Source organism: Nerophis ophidion, linkage group LG09, assembly GCF_033978795.1.
Source record: "Nerophis ophidion isolate RoL-2023_Sa linkage group LG09, RoL_Noph_v1.0, whole genome shotgun sequence".
In the NCBI taxonomy this organism is placed as follows: domain Eukaryota; kingdom Metazoa; phylum Chordata; class Actinopteri; order Syngnathiformes; family Syngnathidae; genus Nerophis; species Nerophis ophidion.
Genome location: NC_084619.1, coordinates 74,856,389 through 74,876,418, shown reverse-complemented (window position 1 = coordinate 74,876,418; position 20,030 = coordinate 74,856,389). Strand labels below are relative to the sequence as shown.

The following is a 20,030-nucleotide window of genomic DNA, read 5'->3' as shown; positions in this document are numbered from 1 at the left end:
TTAGTTTTAACTATTAAACAAACCAAAAATATGACTTGTTTTATCTTTGTGAAAACATTGGACACAGTGTTTTGCCCAGCTTATGAGATGCCATGCAAGTGTAAGCCACTGTGACACTATTTTTATTTTTTATTCATTTTTATAAATGTCTAATGATAATGTCAATGAGGGATTTTTAATCACTGCTATGCTGAAATTGTGACTAATATTGATACTGTTGTTGATAATATTCATTTTTGTTTTACTACTTTTGGTTTGTTCTGTGTTTCCTCTCAATTGCTCTGTTTATAGAGTGTTGCTGGGTCAGGTTTGGTTTTGGAATTGGATTGCATTGTTATGGTATTGCTGTGTATTGGTTTGTTGTGTATATATATATGTATATATATATATATATATATATATATATATATATATATATATATATATATATATATATATATATATATATATATATATACATATATATATACACACATAAACAAAGTGCAAAGAAATAGGCGCACTCAATTTTGTACTCCAAATAAATTATGTGTCCTCCATGTATTTAAATGTAAAATATATCGTTTAGAGAAGTATTGCCATTTTCTTTATACTCGGGCAAATCCGCGGACAGCCCTGGTCCTCGGGCGATATCGCGATAGGTCAGGTGGAGTCTCCTTCAGCTTCGTCCTCCAAGCCTCCAACCTCGCCCACTGCGCGCCCAGCAACATCCCCACAAGCCACTTTAGTCCCGCTCCAAGACACACCAGCCACCGGTAAGAAACTCCTCTTCTCACACACTAATGTTCCTTGAGACCTAGAAAATACGAAAAGACGTGCTAGTAACTCTTGCTAGCTGAGCTAAGCTAACTGGCGCCTGGCTCCTGTTTGATAATAACATTATTCTGCTTTGTTCAACTCTTTAAATGTGCCCAGCGCATTTTTTTTAGTTGTGTGTTTTATTTAAGACTTGAGTAATGTTTTCAGGTAAGAGCTAACCGGTCAGATAACTGTCCTTGGGGCCTGTTTGTGCGGAGTGACACCGCACATCACTTTGACCTGCCGCTAATTAGCGCCAACATGTGCTGATTAGCGCCAACATGTGCTAATTAGCGCCAACATGTGCCTCCGACCCGCCTTACTTTTTAAACCCACTAACGATAAGAAGTAAGCTCGGATTGGACCGGGCCTGCAGAATGACACCCTTCTGTTGCACATTAACCTTGCCACACGTCATGAGTGGATGGAGACGCCAGTTTAAAGGCCTCCTGAATTGAGATGTTCTTATTTAAACGGGGATAGTAGGTCCATTCTATGTGTCATACTTCATCATTTCGCCATATTGCCATAGTTCTGCTAAAAGGATTTGGTAGGGAACTGGGCGGCATAGCTCGGTTGGTAGAGTGGCCGTGCCAGCAACTTGAGGGTTGCAGGTTCGATTCCCGCTTGTGCCATCCTAGTTACTGCCGTTGTGTCCTTGGGCAAGACACTTTACCCACCTGCTCCCAGTGCCACCCCTACTGGATTAAATGTAACTTAGATATTGGGTTTCACTCTTTGGGCGGCGTGGCGGTTGAGTGGCCGTGCGCAACCCGAGCGTCCCTGGTTCAATTCCCACCTAATACCTACCTCGTCACGTCTGTTGTGTCCTGAGCAAGACACTTCACCCTTGCTCCTGATGGGTGCTGGTTGGCGCCTTGCATGGCAGCTCCCTCCATCAGTGTGTGAATGTGTAAATGTGGAAGTAGTGTCAAAGCGCTTTGAGTACCTTGAAGGTAGAAAAAGCGCTATACAAATACAACCCATTTATTTATTTATTTAAAGCGCTTTGAGTCACTTGAGAAAAGCGTTATATAAATATAATTCACTTCACTTCAACATCGACAATAAAGTTCGCAACTTTTGGTCGCTGAACGTCTGCTACTTCGCCTGTACCCGAAGTAGCAGACGATGTGCGCCTGACGTCACGGGTTGTAGGGCTCCTCACATCTAAACATTGTTTACATTCATGGCCACCAGCAGCGAGAGCGATTCGGACCGAGAAAGCGACAATTTCCCCATTAATTTGAGCGCGGATGAAAGATTCGTGGATGAGGATAGTGAGAGTGAAGGACTACAAAAAAAAAAGGCGAGGGCATTGGGAGCGATTCAGATGTTATTAGACATATTTACTAGGATAATTCTGGAAAATCCCTTATCTGTCTATTGTGTTACTAGTGTTTTAGTGAGATTATATAGTACCTGATAGTCGGAGGGGTGTGGTGACCGCCAGTGTCCCGGTGGGAGGAGGTAATAGTCCATAGCTGCAGCAGGACGCAAGCTCTGCTCGGGACGGCGTGGCACAGTGGAAGAGTGGCCGTGCGCAACCCGAGCGTCCCTGGTTCAATTCCCACCTAGTACCAACCTCGTCACGTCCGTTGTGTCCTGAGCAAGACACTTCACCCTTGCTCCTGATGGGTGCTGGTTGGCGCCTTGCATGGCAGCTCCCTCCATCAGTGTGTGAATGGGTAAATGTGGAAGTAGTGTCAAAGCGCTTTGAGTACCTTGAAGGTAGAAAAGCGCTATACAAATACAACCCATTTATTTATTTATGTAAAGCGCTTTGAGTCACTTGAGAAAAGCGCTATATAAATATAATTCACTTCACTTCAACATCGACAATAAAGTTCGCAACTTTTGGTCGCTGAACGTCTGCTACTTCGCCTGTACCCGAAGTAGCAGACGATGTGCGCCTGACGTCACGGGTTGTAGGGCTCCTCACATCTAAACATTGTTTACAATCATGGCCACCAGCAGCGAGAGCGATTCGGACCGAGAAAGCGACAATTTCCCCATTAATTTGAGCGAGGATGAAAGATTCGTGGATGAGGATAGTGAGAGTGAAGGACTAGAAAAAAAAAGGCGAGGGCAATGGGAGCGATTCAGATATTAGACATATTTACTAGGATAATTCTGGAAAATCCCTTATCTGTCTATTGTGTTTTAGTGAGATTATATAGTACCTGATAGTCGGAGGGGTGTGGTGACCGCCAGTGTCTCGGTGGGAGGAGGTAATAGTCCACAGCTGCAGCAGGACTCAAGCTCCGCTCTTAACTACTACAGTAAGAGCCGACTTATTACCACAATTTTCTCACCGAAACCTGCCGGTTGACACGTGGTCTGGATCCATGTTCGCTTGACCACTCTGTTCCATAGTTAAGCTTCACCTTCGGGAATTTTAAACAAGGAAACACCGGCAGTGTTGTGTGGCTAAAGGCTAAAAGCTTTCCACCTCCATCTTTCTACTTTGACTTCTCCATTATTAATTGAACAAATTGCAAAAGATTCAGCAACACAGATGTCCAGAATACTGTGTAATTATGCGCTAAGCAGACTACTTATAGCTTGGATCGGGCTTGAAAATAATGTTCGCTACGTCAAACGCACACGTCATTATATGCGTCATCATACCGCAACATTTTCAACATGACACTTCGCGGGAAATTTGAAATTGCAATTTAGTAAACTAAAAAGGCCGTATTGGCATGTGTTGTAATGTTAATATTTCATCATTGATATATAAACTATCAGACTGCGTGGTCGCTAGTAGTGGCTTTCAGTAGGACTTTAAAGGTTGATGTATTGGCGCGTGTGCATGGACGTCAGTATTCTCATTGCATTTGAGACCGAGCTTTCTGCTCCGCCACTCCCAGTCTGTGGAACGTTCTCCCTGACCACTTGAGAGCACCACAGACTGTGGATGCTTTAAAAAAAAAAACAAGACCTAAATAAAAGAAAGTATATAATTTTTGGAAACAGGAAAAATAACATACAGTGTCACATAAGAACTTATGATATGGAGATAGTGTGTATTCAACATGTTTTTGGGGGAATCTATATAAATGATCAATTGGAAATAGGGCTGGGCGATATTGCCTTTTTTAAATATCGCGATATTTTTAGGCCATATCGCGATATACGATATATATTACGATATTTTGCCTTGGCCTTGAATGAACACTTGATGTATATAATCACAGCAGTATGATGATTCTATGTGTCTACATTCAAACATTCTTCTTCATACTGCATTCATATATGCTACTTTTAAACTTTCATGCAGAGAGGGAAATCACAACTAAGTCAATTGAACAAAAGTGTATTTATCAAAGTTATTAAGCAATGGCACAAAGATTCACGTAATTTCCAAAACATAAATGCAAGCTTGTCAGAGACGTTTTAGGTGTCAAATAAAAATGAGTTGCATAACAGGAAATCAAATAGTATTTGTCCTTCACTATGTGGTTTGTTACTAAGGTTATGAAATTCTCTTCATTCTCTAGCGAGTGACTTTACAAACGATGCTACATATTAGCAGTAATGCTACTTTTTATAGCAACGCCCCCCCCCCACTTGACAAATTACAGTTGTCTGTTCGACATGTTCCCACTTGAAGCTGAATCACCGCCAGACAATGGAAACCCTGCTGTTTTTATTGGGAATTAAGTCTTCCTTCATTTGTTACCAGATCCGCACCATCTTTCTCTCGTACGGCTACGTTAGCAGCTAACATTAGCCACGTCGCTACCTCTCTGCCCTTTTTTTTTTTTTTTTTTTTTTTTACGTCTCTGCCTTGCGAGGGTGTGTATGTGACGTATGTAAGCCTGCTTGTCTGCGAGAAGGAGAGACAGAAAAGAGCGAGGAGAGCCTGAAGTGTACGCCCGCAGCTAAAAGTCCTGTGTGTGAACGTATATTCGATTATTACGATATAGTCATTTTCTGGCGTGGCGCAGTGGGAGAGTGGCCATGCGCAACCCGAGGGTCACTGGTTCAAATCCCACCTAGAACCAACCTCGTCACGTCCGTTGTGTCCTGAGCAAGACACTTCACCCTTGCTCCTGATGGGTGCTGGTTAGTGCCTTGCATGGCAGCTCCCTCCATCAGTGTGTGAATGTGTGTGTGAATGGGTAAATGTGGAAGTAGTGTCAAAGCGCTTTGAGTGCCTTGAAGGTAGAACAGCGCTATACAAGTACAACCCATTTATCATTTATTTATTTATATCGCACAGAGACAAACCTGCTATATATCGCCCAGCCCTAATTGGAAACTATACATAATTATACGCAAAACAAAGATGGCAAAAATTATTGCTACGTTACATAAAATTAAAAACTTAGTAAAACAAAAGGTTTTTAACATGTTATATAATTCTTGCGTACACCCATATCTTAATTAGGGCAGCACGGTGGCAGAGGAGTTAGTGCCTCAGCCTCACAACACGAAGGTCCTGAGTAGTCCCGAGTTCAATCCGGGCTCGGGATCTTTCTATGTGGAGTTTGCATGTTCTCCCCGTGACTGCATGGGTTCCCTCCAGGTTATCCGGCTTCCTCCCACCGCCAAAAACATGCACCTGGGGATAGGTTGATTGGCAAGACTAAATTGGCCCTAGTGTATGAATGTTTTATATCTGTGTTTGCCTTGTGATGAGGTGGCGACTTGTCCAGGGTGCACCCCGCCTTCCAGCCAAATGCAGCTGAGATAGGCCACAGCACCCTCCGCGACCCCAAAACGGACAAGCAGTAGAAATTGGATGGATGGATGATATCTTAATTATTGTGTTGAAATCTGGGGTAACGATTACAAATCAAACATCAACTCTATGTTCTTACTTAAAAAGAAAGCTTTTTGAGTTGTAAATTATGCGGATTATCATGACTTTACCAATGCTATGTTTATTAAATTAAAAACATTGAAACTGCACGATCTGGTTGACCTCAACACTACTATTGTGACGTACAAAGCTCATAACCACAGGCTGCCTGGGTGTCTACAGGAGAGGTTCAAACCTAGGGAGAGTCCCTAGGACCTCAAGAGGTTCAGCTGTCTTTCAGAAAGCAAACATAAAGAATAAGTTTAAAAAGTAGATGTGTTTCTGTGGCGGGGGATTCATCTGTGGAACAGCTTGGATGATTCCTTAAAATGTTCGTTTCATTCACACATTTAAAAAATACTAAGACCAATGTCTTGGAAAATTATATCACTCTTGAATCAACACAGTAGTTTATACTATGATCAATGTTAATTACAAACTAAATGTGGGGATATAGATAATAATGGAAGTATGATTTTGTATAAAGTATATAATTGGTGCAAAGGATTAACTAACACATGTATAAGGCTATTTCACATGTCTTTACTGTGTATATAACTGTACAGTGTTTATGTTGTGTACAAGGTGTATTTATAATATGTTGTGCAAAGGAAATTTCATAATTGCTGAAAGCTCATCTTGTATTGGACATTGTTTATAGGGTTAGGTGCAATAAGTGTTCAACTTCAGCCTAAACCCTTTCAGTCTACAGCATTTTAAATTTATGAATGTTCAACTGTTTGTTTTGTTGACCACTGATCAAGAAATAAAAAACTAAACTAAAACGTTTTTAAAACCCTTCTTTTTAAAAAAAAATATATATATATATATATTTTTAGATACCGTTGTTTTCGGACTATAAGTCGCAGTTTTTTTCATAGTTTGGGCGGGGGTGCGACTTGTACTCAGGAGCGACTTATGTGTGAAATTATTAACACATTACCGTAAAATGTCAAATAATATTATTTAGCTCATTCACGTAAGAGACTAGCGACGTATATGATTTCATCGGATTTAGCAATTAGGAGTGACAGAATGTTTGGTAAAGGTATAGCATGTTCTGTTTGTTATAGTTATTTGAATGACTCTTACCATAATATGTTAGGTTAACATAGCAGGCACCTTCTCAGTTGGTTATTTATGCTTCATATAAAGTACACTTATTCAGCCTGTTGTTCACTATTCTTTATTTATTTTAAATTGCCTTTCAAATGTTTATTTTTGGTGTTGGGTTTTATCAAATAAATTTCCCCAAAAATTGCGACCTATTCTCCAGTGTGACTTACCGTATTTTTCGGACTATAAGTCGCAGTCTTCTCCACAGTCCAGCGGGGGGTGAGACCTGGCAAAACCCCCCAAAACATATATATATATATATATTTTTTTTTTTAATAGTTTGGCCAAGTCTCACCCCCGGCCAAACTACAAAAAAAAAACGCGACTTATAGTCCGAAAAATACGGTATATATGTTTTTGTCCTTCTTTATTATGCATTTTCGGCAGGTGCGATTTATACTCCGGAGTGACTTCTACTCCGAAAAATTCTGTATCTGTGTGCTAGTTGTAGCTATTGGGTTGTTGTAGTTTAAATTTTTTTTACTATTCATCTTACTTGTTGGAGACAGCTATTTGTGGTTTTAGCGTTGTTGTTTTTTTTAATGCACTGTAGCACTTTTGAGGTTGTTTGCTCAAAATATAAATGTATTATATATATTTTTTTCCTGTGTGCAGAAACAATGGCCGTGCCTCCTTCATACGCTGATCTGGGCAAGTCCGCAAAGGACATCTTCAACAAAGGCTATGGTATGAGCGTTTCCACACTGTCACACCTATATACTTAAGCGTTTTTACTACCCAGTTCTGCTCTTACAAAATTGATGGTCATAACAACTCTTTGTTTAGGATTTGGCCTGGTGAAGCTTGACGTCAAGACCAAGTCAGCCAGTGGCGTGGTAAGGTCATTTAAGTGCAGACAACGAGCTCACGCTCTTTTGGATCAAATATTTAAACCTTGGAAGTTGCATTTCAATTAGTTCTCACACTTGTTGGTGGATTTGTCATCCATAGTGCATTATACATGTAATCATCACAATCTGTTAATCCCACTATAAAGGAATCTGTCAAAATGTTGCGTTGAATGGGTGACTTTTTTTCTGTATTTACTTTACACAATCAATAAGTTGAATGAATGAATGTTCTTTATTGTCATTGTGCATGTACAAGTACAGCTCCAACGAAATTTAGGTTGCTTCCCTAAGGTGCTTTGCATTTAAAAAAAGAAGAAACCACACAATATACAGAAACAACACAATATACACAATATGCAATATACAATATGGCCTAAGACCACTCTAAGAGGCAATGTAAAAAACGAGACAATAAAAAGTTTAAAGTGACTAGTAAAACTGACTAGAGAGGAGTAATGCTGATTCCCAGTGTGCTGAGGGGGTGGGAGTCAGTATTTCCGACCTCCTATGCTGTGCAGGCTTTTTATTGTGGATTAAATATGTAAATACATTTGGTAAATATTGTCCAGTTGGTATGTGACCACTGATTTGCACAGTCCCGGATCGTGATTGACCAACATGAGGGAGTTTTCATTTTTATTTTATTTTATTTGTATTTTTTTTACATTTCAGTTGCGTTTAGTGCAGTTATGGCCCGGGGGTAGAAACTGTTCTTGAGTCTATTTGCGCGGGTTCGCATGGTTCTGAAACATCTGCCGGAAGGCAGCCGTTCTAAGTGGCTGTTGCCGGGGTGGGATGGGTCCTTGAGTATGTTGGCTGGCTTCTTCAGGCAGCGGGAGTTGTACAGTTCTTCCAGGGAGGGGAGGGGGCACCCGATGATTTTTGTAGCCGAGTTGACGACCCTCTAGAGAGCTTTCCTCTCTGCTGCTGTGCAGCTCCAGAACCATACGCAGATGCAGTATGTGAGGATGCTCTCCACAGAACAGCGGTAGAATGACACCAGTAGATCCTGTCTCAGGTGGTGATTCCTGAGTACTCTCAAGAAGTAGAGCCTCTGCTGTGCCTTCTTGACGATGGCTGTGGTGTTGGTCCTCCAGGACAGGTCCTCCTCCATGTGAACTCCCAGGAAGCGTAGGGAAGAGACTCTTTCCACATAGCTCCCATCGATCTACAGGGGCTGTATGTTAGTTTTACTCCTCCTGCTGTCCAAGATCACATCCTGGGTCTTGAGCTGGTTCAGCTTCAGGTTGTTCACCCTGCTCTACACTGCCAGCTGCTCCACCTTGTAACAGTATGCAGTCTCGTCGACCCCAGAGATGCAGCCCACCAGCAAACTTTATGATGTGATTGCCGGGGTGGGTGGCTGTGAAGTCGTGGGTGCAGAGTGAGTAGAGTAGGGGGCTCAGCATGTAGCCCTGAGGTGAGCCGGTGCTGAGGGCTGTGGAGGTGTGGGTGCCCATCCTCACCCTCCTCACAGTGACTTGATTTAGAAGAATATCAACAAAACTAAAGTTGTTGTTTTATTCAAATTTAATTGAAAGGACTGTTAACATATTTGGCAAACTAAATTGCAGCATTCAGGGAAGGTAACACTTGAAACTGCATTGACCAAAGAGCACAGTCTAACAACTCGAATTCTTTGTGTTAAAGCTGATTTTTTTAAAAACATTTATGGCATTAATAAACAAAAACACTATTTGTTTTTAAATATATATAAAACATTTGTTTAGCCTTTTTTAAAGAACATATACACATCATTGCTAATCAAAATTATGTCATAAATGTCATCAAATTGACCACGCCCCCACCCAACTCTTCAGTCCGTTTTTTTAAAAATCAAAAAAACTGCCATACTGTCGAGGTGACTTTTCCTGTTTTATTGTCGACTATTTCTTCTTTTTAGTTTCTCCTCTTGCCATATTGCTAAGAGTCAACCGCCAAACAAGATGGTGCAACCAAATGTGATAGTTGATACTGTTCCTTGATTGGCTGTTTGCACGTCTCTACCATTGATCAGTGATCACTTCTTGCGTTGCCCGGTCACCAGAAAGCGAGTGCCAAATGCATTTTTGTTTGATATTGATTACGCGTCTATCAGGATGTATAGAGATGTCCGATAGTATCGGACTGTCGATATTATCAGCCGATAAATGCTTTAAAATGTAATATCGGGAATTATCGGTATTTGTTTCAAAAAGTAAAAGTTATGACTTTTTAAATTGCCGCTGTACGGAGTGGTACACAGACGCAGGGAGAAATACAGAGCGCCAATAAACTTTGAAGGCACTGCCTTTGCGTGCTGGCCCAATCACATAATATCTCCGGCTTTGCACACACACACAAGTGAATGCAAGTCATACTTGGTTAACAGCCATACTGGTCACACTGAGGGTGGCCGTATAAACAACTTTGACACTGTTACAAATACGCGCCACACTGTGAACCCACACCCAAAAAGAATGACAAACACACTTCGGGAGAACATCTGCACCGTAACACAACAAATACCCAGAACCCCTTGGAGCACTAACTCTTCCGGGACGCTAAAACATACCCCCCCCCCCCCCCCCCCCCCCCCCCCCACACACACACACACACACCTCAACCCCGCCCCTACCCTGATCCCACCCACCTCAACCTCCTCATGTCCCAAATTGCAAGCGGCTGTTTTGAGGCATGTTAAAAAAAAATAATGCACTTTGTGACTTCAATAATGAATATGGCCGTGCCATGTTGGCATTTTTTTCCATAACTTGAATTGATATATTTTGGAAAACCTTGTTACATTGTTTAATGCATCCAGCAGGGCATCACAACAAAATTAGACATAATAATGTGTTAATTCCACTACTGTGTATACATATATAGGTATCAGTTGATATCGGAATTGGTAATTAAGAGTTGTAGAATATCGGATATCGGCAAAAAAGCCATTATCGGACAATATCTAGTGATATATATTGATATCGTTTTGTTGCTCAGCCCTAGGTTCTACTGTATTATTTTGTTGCCAGGTAGATAGATTGTGGACCAGCCATACTAAATATAGTTTTTCTCACAGATTGAAGGTAGGGTGGCACATTGTGGTCATGGATGATAAAGCAACTAGATATTGTTGATGTAATCTGAAAATGTGGATGGCCTCGATAGTTACTTTTACTGAAGAACAAGCCGGACGGAAAGTCTTGTGTTGTGCAACGTTGTTTCTTTTGTTGTAATTTAATTTGACGTTTGCCTCTCAGGAATTCAAGACATCCGGTTCCTCTAACACCGACACCAGCAAAGTCGCAGGCAGCTTGGAAACCAAATACAAGAGGGCAGAGTATGGCCTGACCTTCACCGAGAAGTGGAACACCGACAACACCCTTGGAACAGAAATCACCATTGAAGATCAGGTAAGGATTCAAGGAACCTTATTGTCAAGAACACCAGAATTACCTCATTATTTCCTGGAGTCTTAATGATTGTGCTTGTTTCTCACAGATCGCCAAAGGACTGAAGTTGACTTTTGACACAACCTTCTCACCCAACACAGGGTATGATAATTACGTCTTTGCTTTCCTGTGTTTAAACTAGAGTTAATCTCATGTTTTATAGTACTTTATAGTTAGCACATATGATTCTCATGGTTTATAGTACTTAAATATAGTCTTCAGAGTTAGCATATATAATTCTGGCAACCTGATCTGCACACTGCCCGTGTCACAACGTGCCGTTAGTTATCCGACGCCCCCCCATTCCAAATGTAGAACTCGTCTGTCACTCATTCCTAATAATACTAATACTCAAGGTCACCTTACAACAGATAAAAAATCAATCAGTGATGTGACAAACCATTAAAAAAACAATTATGTATACACAGTGAGAAGAGTGCAAATGAGAAGTGACATGGAGGCAACTGATTAACATGAGTAAGCCAGTTTAAAAAGATATGTTTTCAGGCGAGGTTATGAAGGTGGCAATGAAAAAGGAGTGTCGAATGTCCTGGGGCAGAGAGAGTTCCAGAGGTAGGGGGCAGAGTGACTAAATGCTCTTGGCCCCATGGTAACCAAGAGTATAAGTGGGAAGATGAGCTAGATGGAGAAAGAAGACTCGAGAGAACGTGAGTTCGTGTTGATATAAAGAAGATCAGTGAGATATGGAGGGGCAAGATTGTTGATGGCCTTAAATGTGAGGAGAAGGATCTTATAGTGGATGCAATATTTAATGGGTAGCCAATGGAGTTGCTTCAGGACAGGTGTTATGTGATTAATGGAGGAGGTTCTAGTAATGACACGGGCAGCAGAGTTTTGAACCGGTTGTAGTTTATAGATGGGTGGACCGTGTTTCCCACAGGTCAGGCATCTATTTGTGGTGGTGTGGTCGGGCGGCGGGGGGGAGCGATGACCAAGAAGAACCCGGAGTTGGAATAGAATTACAACACTTTATGTACATATATACAGTGGGGCAAAGAAGTATTTAGTCAGCCAGCGATTGTGCAAGTTCTCCCACTTAAAATGATGACAGAGGTCTGTCATTTTCATCATAGGTACACTTCAACTGTGAGAGACAGAATGTAAAAAAATATCCAGGAATTCACATTGTAGGAATTTTAAAGAATTTATTTGTAAATGATGGTGGAAAATAAGTATTTGGTCAACCATTGAAAGCTCTCACTGATGGAAGGAGGTTTTGGCTCAAAATCTCACGATACATGGCCCCATTCATTCTTTCCTTAACACGGATCAATCGTCCTCTCCCCTTAGCAGAAAAACAGCCCCAAAGCATGATGTTTCCACCCCCATGCTTCACAGTAGGTATGGTGTTCTTGGGATGCAACTCAGTATTCTTCTTCCTCCAAACACGACAAGTTGAGTTTATACCAAATAGTTCTATCAAGGTTTCATCTGACCACATGACATTCTCCCAATCCTCTGCTGTATCATCCATGTATCCATTTTGTATCGTGAGATTTTGAGGCAAAACCTCCTTCCATCAGTGAGAGCTTTGAATGGTTGACCAAATACGTATTTTCCACCATAATTTACAAATTCTTTAAAATTCCTACAATGTGAATTCCTGGATTTTTTTCCACATTCTGTCTCTCACAGTTGAAGTGTACCTATGATGAAAATTACAGACCTCTGTCATCATTTTAAGTGGCAGAACTTGCACAATCGCTGGCTGACTAAATACTTTTTTGCCCCACTGTATATACATATTTATGTAATATTTATATAATATGTAACTACAAGCTCCATTCACAGACAGTCCCATTGCTTTTATGAGCGCTCGAGCGAGTCAGAAGCCGAAAAAAGAAGAAAAATGTTTTTTTATTTTATTTTTTATTTATTTATTTTTTTTTTTAATTTGTGGCGGCCGTAATTCATTCGTGGTGGGCCGCCACAAATAAATGAATGTGTGGGAAACCCTGGTGGACTTGTCAGGTAAACCAAAGAGTAGAGAATTACACTTGTCCAAACGAGATGTGACCAGGGTGTGAACCAGAATTTGTGATGGGTGTAGGCGAGAGATATTACGTAGATGGAAGTAGGCCAACTGAGTGACATTATAGATATAACACTTGAATTATAAGGTGCTATCCTGAATGACTGTCGTTACTGCATTGTCCCACAAGTTTCCACTTTTTAAAAAGTATTGTTTTACCACAACTTGTGAGGTGTTTGAGTCCAAGGGATTTTGAAGTCTCATTATGGGGTCATCGAGTCAGGCCAACACCGACCTATACGATGTTAAGGCTGACGTGTGATGTCTTCAGTGTTGGTGTTAGGAATTTTCTAAATGGCGTCCCATGGTAAATGTTTGGGGTCCCACTTTTCTTGTAGCCGTTTTGAAAACAAATGATAAATGTATGCATTATCCTGTTGTATCGCACATTCTATATTGCGCTTTGGAAAAAGGTTGCCATAAACGGTAAAGAGTATTCTAGTAAAAGAGCAGAGATGAGCTGTGTCTGTATCAAAATATTACTTGAAATGCATTTTTGGCAGCAGCAAAGTGGTCGTTTAGGTAGATTTTAGCTTTGTAAAGGGTATTTCAACAAGTACACAGTACGGTAGGTACTTGATTTTAAAATATGTAATGCTCATAAGGGTATATACAGAGATGACATATGTCAATATCAAAATAGTACTTTGAATATTTTTTTTGTCAGGTAATATTACATTTAATGAAAACTTTACATAAATGAATACATCCAAACACTTTATAAATATTTATGTGCACGAAGAAATAACAGTTACAATTGTATGTATCTTCCAAACAAGAAAGAGGTTTTATCACAACATCGGACTCACAGTCCTTTAAATCTCATTAATGCCACAAAAAAGGCAAACTGTAATTTTCCGGACACCATAAAGGCTTAAATAATGTCAAACACGTAGCGTTTCAATAACCAGGAAGATAGTGTTTGTCTCGCACCGAGTAACCCGCTTGTAGACAGACCAAGCCAAGCAATGCAGGTTTAGCGAGCGGGGCATGTTTCCGCAAAGGAGGCAATCACATTTTGGCACAACACCGGCAAATATAAACAAACTTCCTCATATCCAGGAGATCGCAAAAAGCCGACCAGGGCTCAGAAAATCTACAGAGACTCCTTCCACCCCCACCAAGGACTGTTCACTGCGTGACTCTAGAAAGAGGTTCCGGAGCCTCTCTAGCAGAACCTCCAGGTTCTGTAACAGCTTCTTCCCTAAGGCCGAAAAACTGTAGAACGCATTAAAATAATCCCCTCAGTTCCCCCAAAAAATGGATTAACTCGCTGGAATATAAAGACAATATAACATACACCCATAAACGTGGATGCATATGCAAAAGTCCAATATAGTTATCTGTACAGTAATCTACAGATAATGTACAGTAATATTTATATCTGCACCTTATTGCTCTTTTATCCTGCACTACCATGAGCTAATACAAAAGTTGTAATTTGAATGACAATAAAGGAAAGTCTAAAACAAAACACCGGTGAAAAATGATAATCGATTAAAAAAAAAAAAAATGAAAACCAAGGTTTTGACCTGGAGAAGGCAGGGTCGGGAAACAAAAACAAAAAATCCGGACTTCCGGAATACGGTGTCCTTTCTGATTTCAATGCGTAAAAAGACACAAAGTGCGTTAACGCCATCATTGGTTTTACATATGTCTTTCATTAGGGTTTCATACTATTATGAAATCACCTCCTTCAAAAGCGCTCTAAAACACCTCCAGGCAACTTCAACCCTTTACTAATACCCTCCTGCATTCACATCCCATCTCCCCGGATTGTAAATAACCTAATGTAAATAATCGAATGTATTTCTAATGTATATACTTGTTCTTATGCTATGTGAACTCACTATGTTCTCTGCTGGCTGTACATATCCTACTAAGTCACACCTACACTGTTTCAATGTCCATTTCTCTGATGATGCAATTGTTGATGACTGAAGTACTGATATCAACCAAAGCTCCTCATCCCACTCCCCGGATTGTAAATAATGTAAATAATTCAATGTATATACTATGATGATTAACTTGTGTGATGACTGTATTATGCTGATAGTATATATTTGTACCATGAATTGATTAACGGGGACCCCGACTTAAACAAGTTGAAAAACGTATTCAGGTGTTACCGTTTAGTGGTCAATTGTAGGGAATATGTACTGAACTGTGCAATCTACAAACAAAAGTTTCAATCAATCAATGGCCATCACCTGCCTTCAAACAGCAAGAAAAGCGGCAAGGTCAAGACCGCCTACAAGCGCGAGTACGTCAACCTGGGCTGCGATGTCGACTTTGACTTCGCCGGCCCCACCATCCATGGAGCGGCCGTTGTCGGCTACGAGGGCTGGCTCGCCGGCTACCAGATGACCTTCGACACCGCCAAATCGAAGATGAGCCAGAACAACTTTGCCATCGGTTACAAGACGGGAGACTTCCAGCTGCACACTAACGTGTAAGTACAGTTTGGAGTTGACTAACTTAAACATTCTTTGACACAGTCTCACTGCTATTCATGCACTTTAAAGCAATGATGGGGCAGAGTTCGGAGGCTCTATCTATCAGAAGGTGAGCGACAAGCTGGAGACTGCAGTCAACCTGGCATGGACTGCTGGCAGCAACAGCACACGCTTTGGCATCGCTGCTAAATACCAGCTGGACAAGGACGCCTCCGTCAGCGTAAGTAAAGCATCAATAAGGTGGTGATGCATTACAAATATCTGCCTGTAAAATGACTTATGCTTTTTTTTTGCAGGCTAAAGTGAACAACAATAGCCTTGTTGGTATTGGCTACACCCAGACTCTTAGACCGGGTGAGTTATGAAAATCTGTTTTTTACACTTTGGCCTTGTTCACACTGCAGGTCAATTCTCATTTATGTGACCTGTATCGCATTTTTTCATGTCAATGTGAACCGTACCATTTCGAATTATTCATATCCGACCCACATGTATGTCCTATGTGGATATGAATCTGTTATGTATGCGATGCGACTGCAGCGCTCGCATTCATCCCATCAACGGTCATCAAAAAGCAATTAAAGTCATAATTCTTCGCCAGAATAGACGTTTACCAAATAGTTGACAAATGAGCAGAAAACAAGTGAAATTAGAATGTTTTAGGAACAATGTTCCACCACTCCTGTCTCCGACTGCTCGCCCACACGCTTTTGAGTTTGAGTTTATTTGAAACATGCAAGCATACAACATGATTCATCACAATTTCCAATTCCTCTTTTCAACATGTTCGAAAAGGAGTAGGAAGAAGCACAGTTTATTTAATCCTACCCCTTTTCTTTTTCATAACAGTTGCTAAAACTTTTGTTCACTTCCTGTTCTCAAATTATTCACATTATACTCCATAAGTAATCACAATGAAAATAAATAAATAATACCGCATTTCCTTAAATAGCCGCCAGGGCGCTAATTAATTTAAAACCTCTTCTCACTCCTGCGCTTATTCAAGGCATGCGGGAAAAGTAAGTAGGCGCCAATAATTTTAAAACCTTTTATGACCCCTGCGCTTACCAATGGCATGCAGTAAAACATTCTCTGAATAAAAAAATAAATTCTTCCGCGGCCCGGTGGTTGCGGACCACTGCTCTACAACATGTCATCGCGACCGCCTTTACACAACGCTATCTGCGTGGCGGCCGGACGAATGCATTTTGCTGCTTCTCATACGAGATTGCAATGCATACTTGCTCAACAGCCAAACCTTTTACACTGAGGGTTGTGATATAAACAACTTTAACACTCTTACTAATATGTGCCACACTCTGTGAACCCACACCAAACACATTTCTGGAGAACATCGGCTCTGTAACACATTAGAAACGCAACATAAGAATTACCCACAATGCCATCCATCCATGACTCTTGGCTATATTATACACGCGCCCCCAACCCCGCCCACTTCAACTGACGCACGGAGAGGGGTAGGGGGTTTGGTGCTAGCGGGGTGTACATAATAGCCAAGAGTCATGGATGCATGGCATTGTGGGTAATTCTTATGTTGCGTTTATGATGTGTTACAGAGCCGATGTTCTCCCGAAATGTGTTTGGTGTGGGTTCAAAGAGTGTGGCACATATTAGTTAGAGTGTTAAAGTTGTTTTATATCACAACCATCAGTGGGATCTGTATGGCTGTGAGAACAAGACCCCTGGTTTACACATAGTAAAAGAAAAAAAAACTCCTCCGCCATATTGAAAATGACGACAGGGGAAACGTCACTCGTGACATAACGAATTTGACCCGGCGGTAAAAGTAAGCATGCGCTAATAAATTTGGGAAGCGAGTTTGACCCGGTAGTAATTCAAGGCAGGCACATATTACATGCCCGGCGGCTATTCAAGGAAATACGGTACTCTGTGAAGTAAGTTACATTTCATATGGTGAGATGAGTAAGATTATTTTGAAAAAAATGAACGGATGGATGAATGAAATAAATTTTGAATGTTTATTATGGTTCGTCTTCTTTGTACTTTGTGAAAAGTTCAAGTTGAAGAGTTTCTTGAAGTGGATCATATTAGTACTTTGTTTGATTGCTTTGCTTTAGAGCAGACATAGAAGTAAAATTTCATCCAAACTGCTGTAGAAAAAACACTTGCCCTCTTCCTTCTTCATTGTCTGTGCGCAGCAATTGACTTCAGAAAATGTAGACTTTGGTTGCACAAAATCCTAAGATTGCGCCAAAACTGAGACTGACGAGAAATGAAGCCATGTTTACATGTGTAAACATTGCAGCAGGTCTTGTTTGCATTTAGGTCAGATTGCCTTCACGTTAGATATTGCATTTTTTTGTAATGTGAACAAACACATAAATGGATTTTATTGAATAAAAATCATCCGACATTGCAGTGTGAACATAGCCTTGAACCTTAAATGTTTTTTGACGTGGTGGTAATTGGAGACCGGCAATCATTTTATTTCATACTGCTCCTGTAAAGGAGGACATATGGTTATGTAGGTGTGCACATGGACACATATAATCGGAATAAAAGTCTAACCGGAATAAAAATGTTTCATAATTTTCCGACCCAATCACACACTTTCGGATCAAAATTTCATTCCTATCAAGACGGGTGGATTTTAGCTCATGAAAACTCATCTTCAGAAATTGGGGTTAGAATTATCCTTACTGCGCACGTCTTTGATGTCAGATATACTTTGGTGGTGGAAGGGCACTAAATTTAATGGACCTAAAATGAAGAAATTGTCTTGCTTCTACCATTTAACAGGTACAGACGTTACGTAACGTTCTATAGTTTTGAGCTTGTTGCTTTAAAAAGGAGATTATCAAAAACAAAAGGAGTAAACAGAAGGAAACATTTCCTTGACAAGCAGAAATGCAGAAAGCCATGTTTGTTTACAGCGAGAGTCACTGCTTATCCAGCACCCGCAGTGTGCAAACTCATCCAAAAGATAGCGACATAGCACACGCAATAACACATCTTTCCGTTTGTGGAATGGTGCTGCGCATGTCAAAGTAAAGCACTCACATGTAAGGTGTGATGCCTGAAAATGGACGTCATAATCAGATCATTTTTTCGGGGTCCATGTACAGAGTAACATTGTAACCCCAATGGTGATCAGAGGAAATAAATGTAGCCCACATACACGCGGCTAATGTTGTCTCCTCTGCCTGCACAGGTGTGAAACTCACCCTGGCCGGCCTGGTCGACGGGAAGAACATCAATGCTGGAGGCCACAAGCTGGGTCTGGGCTTGGAACTGGAAGCCTAAAGCTTGTTTTTTCCACACTAAGGAACTCCGGAATATCAGAAGACAATTTGGCCTTAATGTACTTCCCAACCAGCAGGGGGCCACCTCGAAGACATCCGGTTCAAAGGCTACAACAACGAACTCTGAGCATCAAGTCACATTGGTGCTTCTCTTTGTTGCTTTCTTGCTGCAAGAGTCAGCTGGTGGCGTATTATTTATATATATATATTTATATATATATATATACACATGTAATATGGTTCTTGTCCAGCACTGCCATGATGATAAAACTACAGTCCTTTTCCCTCACCACGCCTGTGAGGCTTTAGTGTTCTTCATACCAGACACTCCTTTTTGTGTTGTCATACACCTTTTTTTTTAAAACACCATCTGATATTCCTCAGTTTTAAAAATACACTAGGCTTTTTTCCCCTCTTGCTGTCTAAAAACCGCTGCAGGCCTCCTTCCGGTTCACGCACACACATAAGGGACGAGCGGCTCTGAGGCTTCTCCGCCAGCAGGCCCTTAAACCGAGCAGTTTTTGGGTTTACTTCCAGTGAAACAAAGCCGAACAAGCAAACGCATTTGGAGTTCTTCAAAGCCAAACTTAATGAAATCTAAAAGTTAACTGTTGTCACCTTCTTGTACATGGAGGTCCTTTTGTGGACGGTAACTTTTCAATAAAGTCTCTGAACTCCGACCGGCCGCTGTCTCGTGTCATGTTGCCACATCTGTGCTCCTCTTAATAACACAAATGTTATATTAATAATAAATTAATAAAGCGACATTAACCTGAATTGTCAAATTTAATGCATGCTTATAACTCAAATACCTTATTTTTGGGGATACAGAACACACCGGTATTTAAGCCACACTTACAACATTTTTGGAAAAATAATGTTTACAAATATTTGCCACAGGCCCTGCGATGAGGTGGCGACTTGTCCAGGGTGTACCTTCCGCCCAAATGCAGCTGAGATAGGCTCCAGCGACCCCAGAAGGGACAAGCGGTTGAAAATGGATGAACTCAAAATAAGTGAGTTGTATTTTTCATGTACTTATTTTTGCTGTATTTATCTGACAAGTGGAAAGCAGGTCCCTGGAAATAATGCAGACATTAAACCGGTCTGTGGTGCTAAAAAGGTTGGGGAGCTCTTGATCTAGTCCAGTTTTCTTCTTTTCCTCTGTTTGTAACTTCTCCTCCTCTTGTCTTCCATTAGACTCTTCCACACTTCCTCTTATTTTACT

The 20,030-nt window shown here is 40.9% G+C and overlaps 1 protein-coding gene across 1 annotated transcript; it reads left to right on the top strand.

Moving 5' to 3' along the window:
• The first annotated feature begins 598 nt into the window (after window positions 1-598).
• LOC133559726 (voltage-dependent anion-selective channel protein 2) lies at window positions 599-19,482 on the top strand. The gene is made up of 9 exons (XM_061911770.1): window positions 599-755; window positions 7,340-7,411; window positions 7,511-7,560; window positions 10,818-10,970; window positions 11,059-11,111; window positions 15,287-15,514; window positions 15,588-15,738; window positions 15,815-15,872; window positions 18,712-19,482. The coding sequence occupies exons 2-9, from the start codon at window positions 7,345-7,347 to the stop codon at window positions 18,801-18,803; spliced, it is 852 nt and encodes a 283-aa protein (XP_061767754.1). The 5' UTR covers window positions 599-755; window positions 7,340-7,344; the 3' UTR covers window positions 18,804-19,482.
• Window positions 19,483-20,030: the final 548 nt, after the last annotated feature.

What these genes read in the sequence shown, in the direction of transcription:
- LOC133559726 (XM_061911770.1), top strand. Translation starts at nt 7,345, where the DNA reads ATGGCCGTGCCTCCTTCATACGCTGATCTGGGCAAGTCCGCAAAGGAC. An exon ending in CCAAGTCAGCCAGTGGCGTG is followed by an intron (nt 7,561 to 10,817) that starts GTAAGGTCATTT and finishes TTTGCCTCTCAG; the next exon opens with GAATTCAAGACATCCGGTTC. An exon ending in ACAAGGACGCCTCCGTCAGC is followed by an intron (nt 15,739 to 15,814) that starts GTAAGTAAAGCA and finishes TTTTTTTTGCAG; the next exon opens with GCTAAAGTGAACAACAATAG.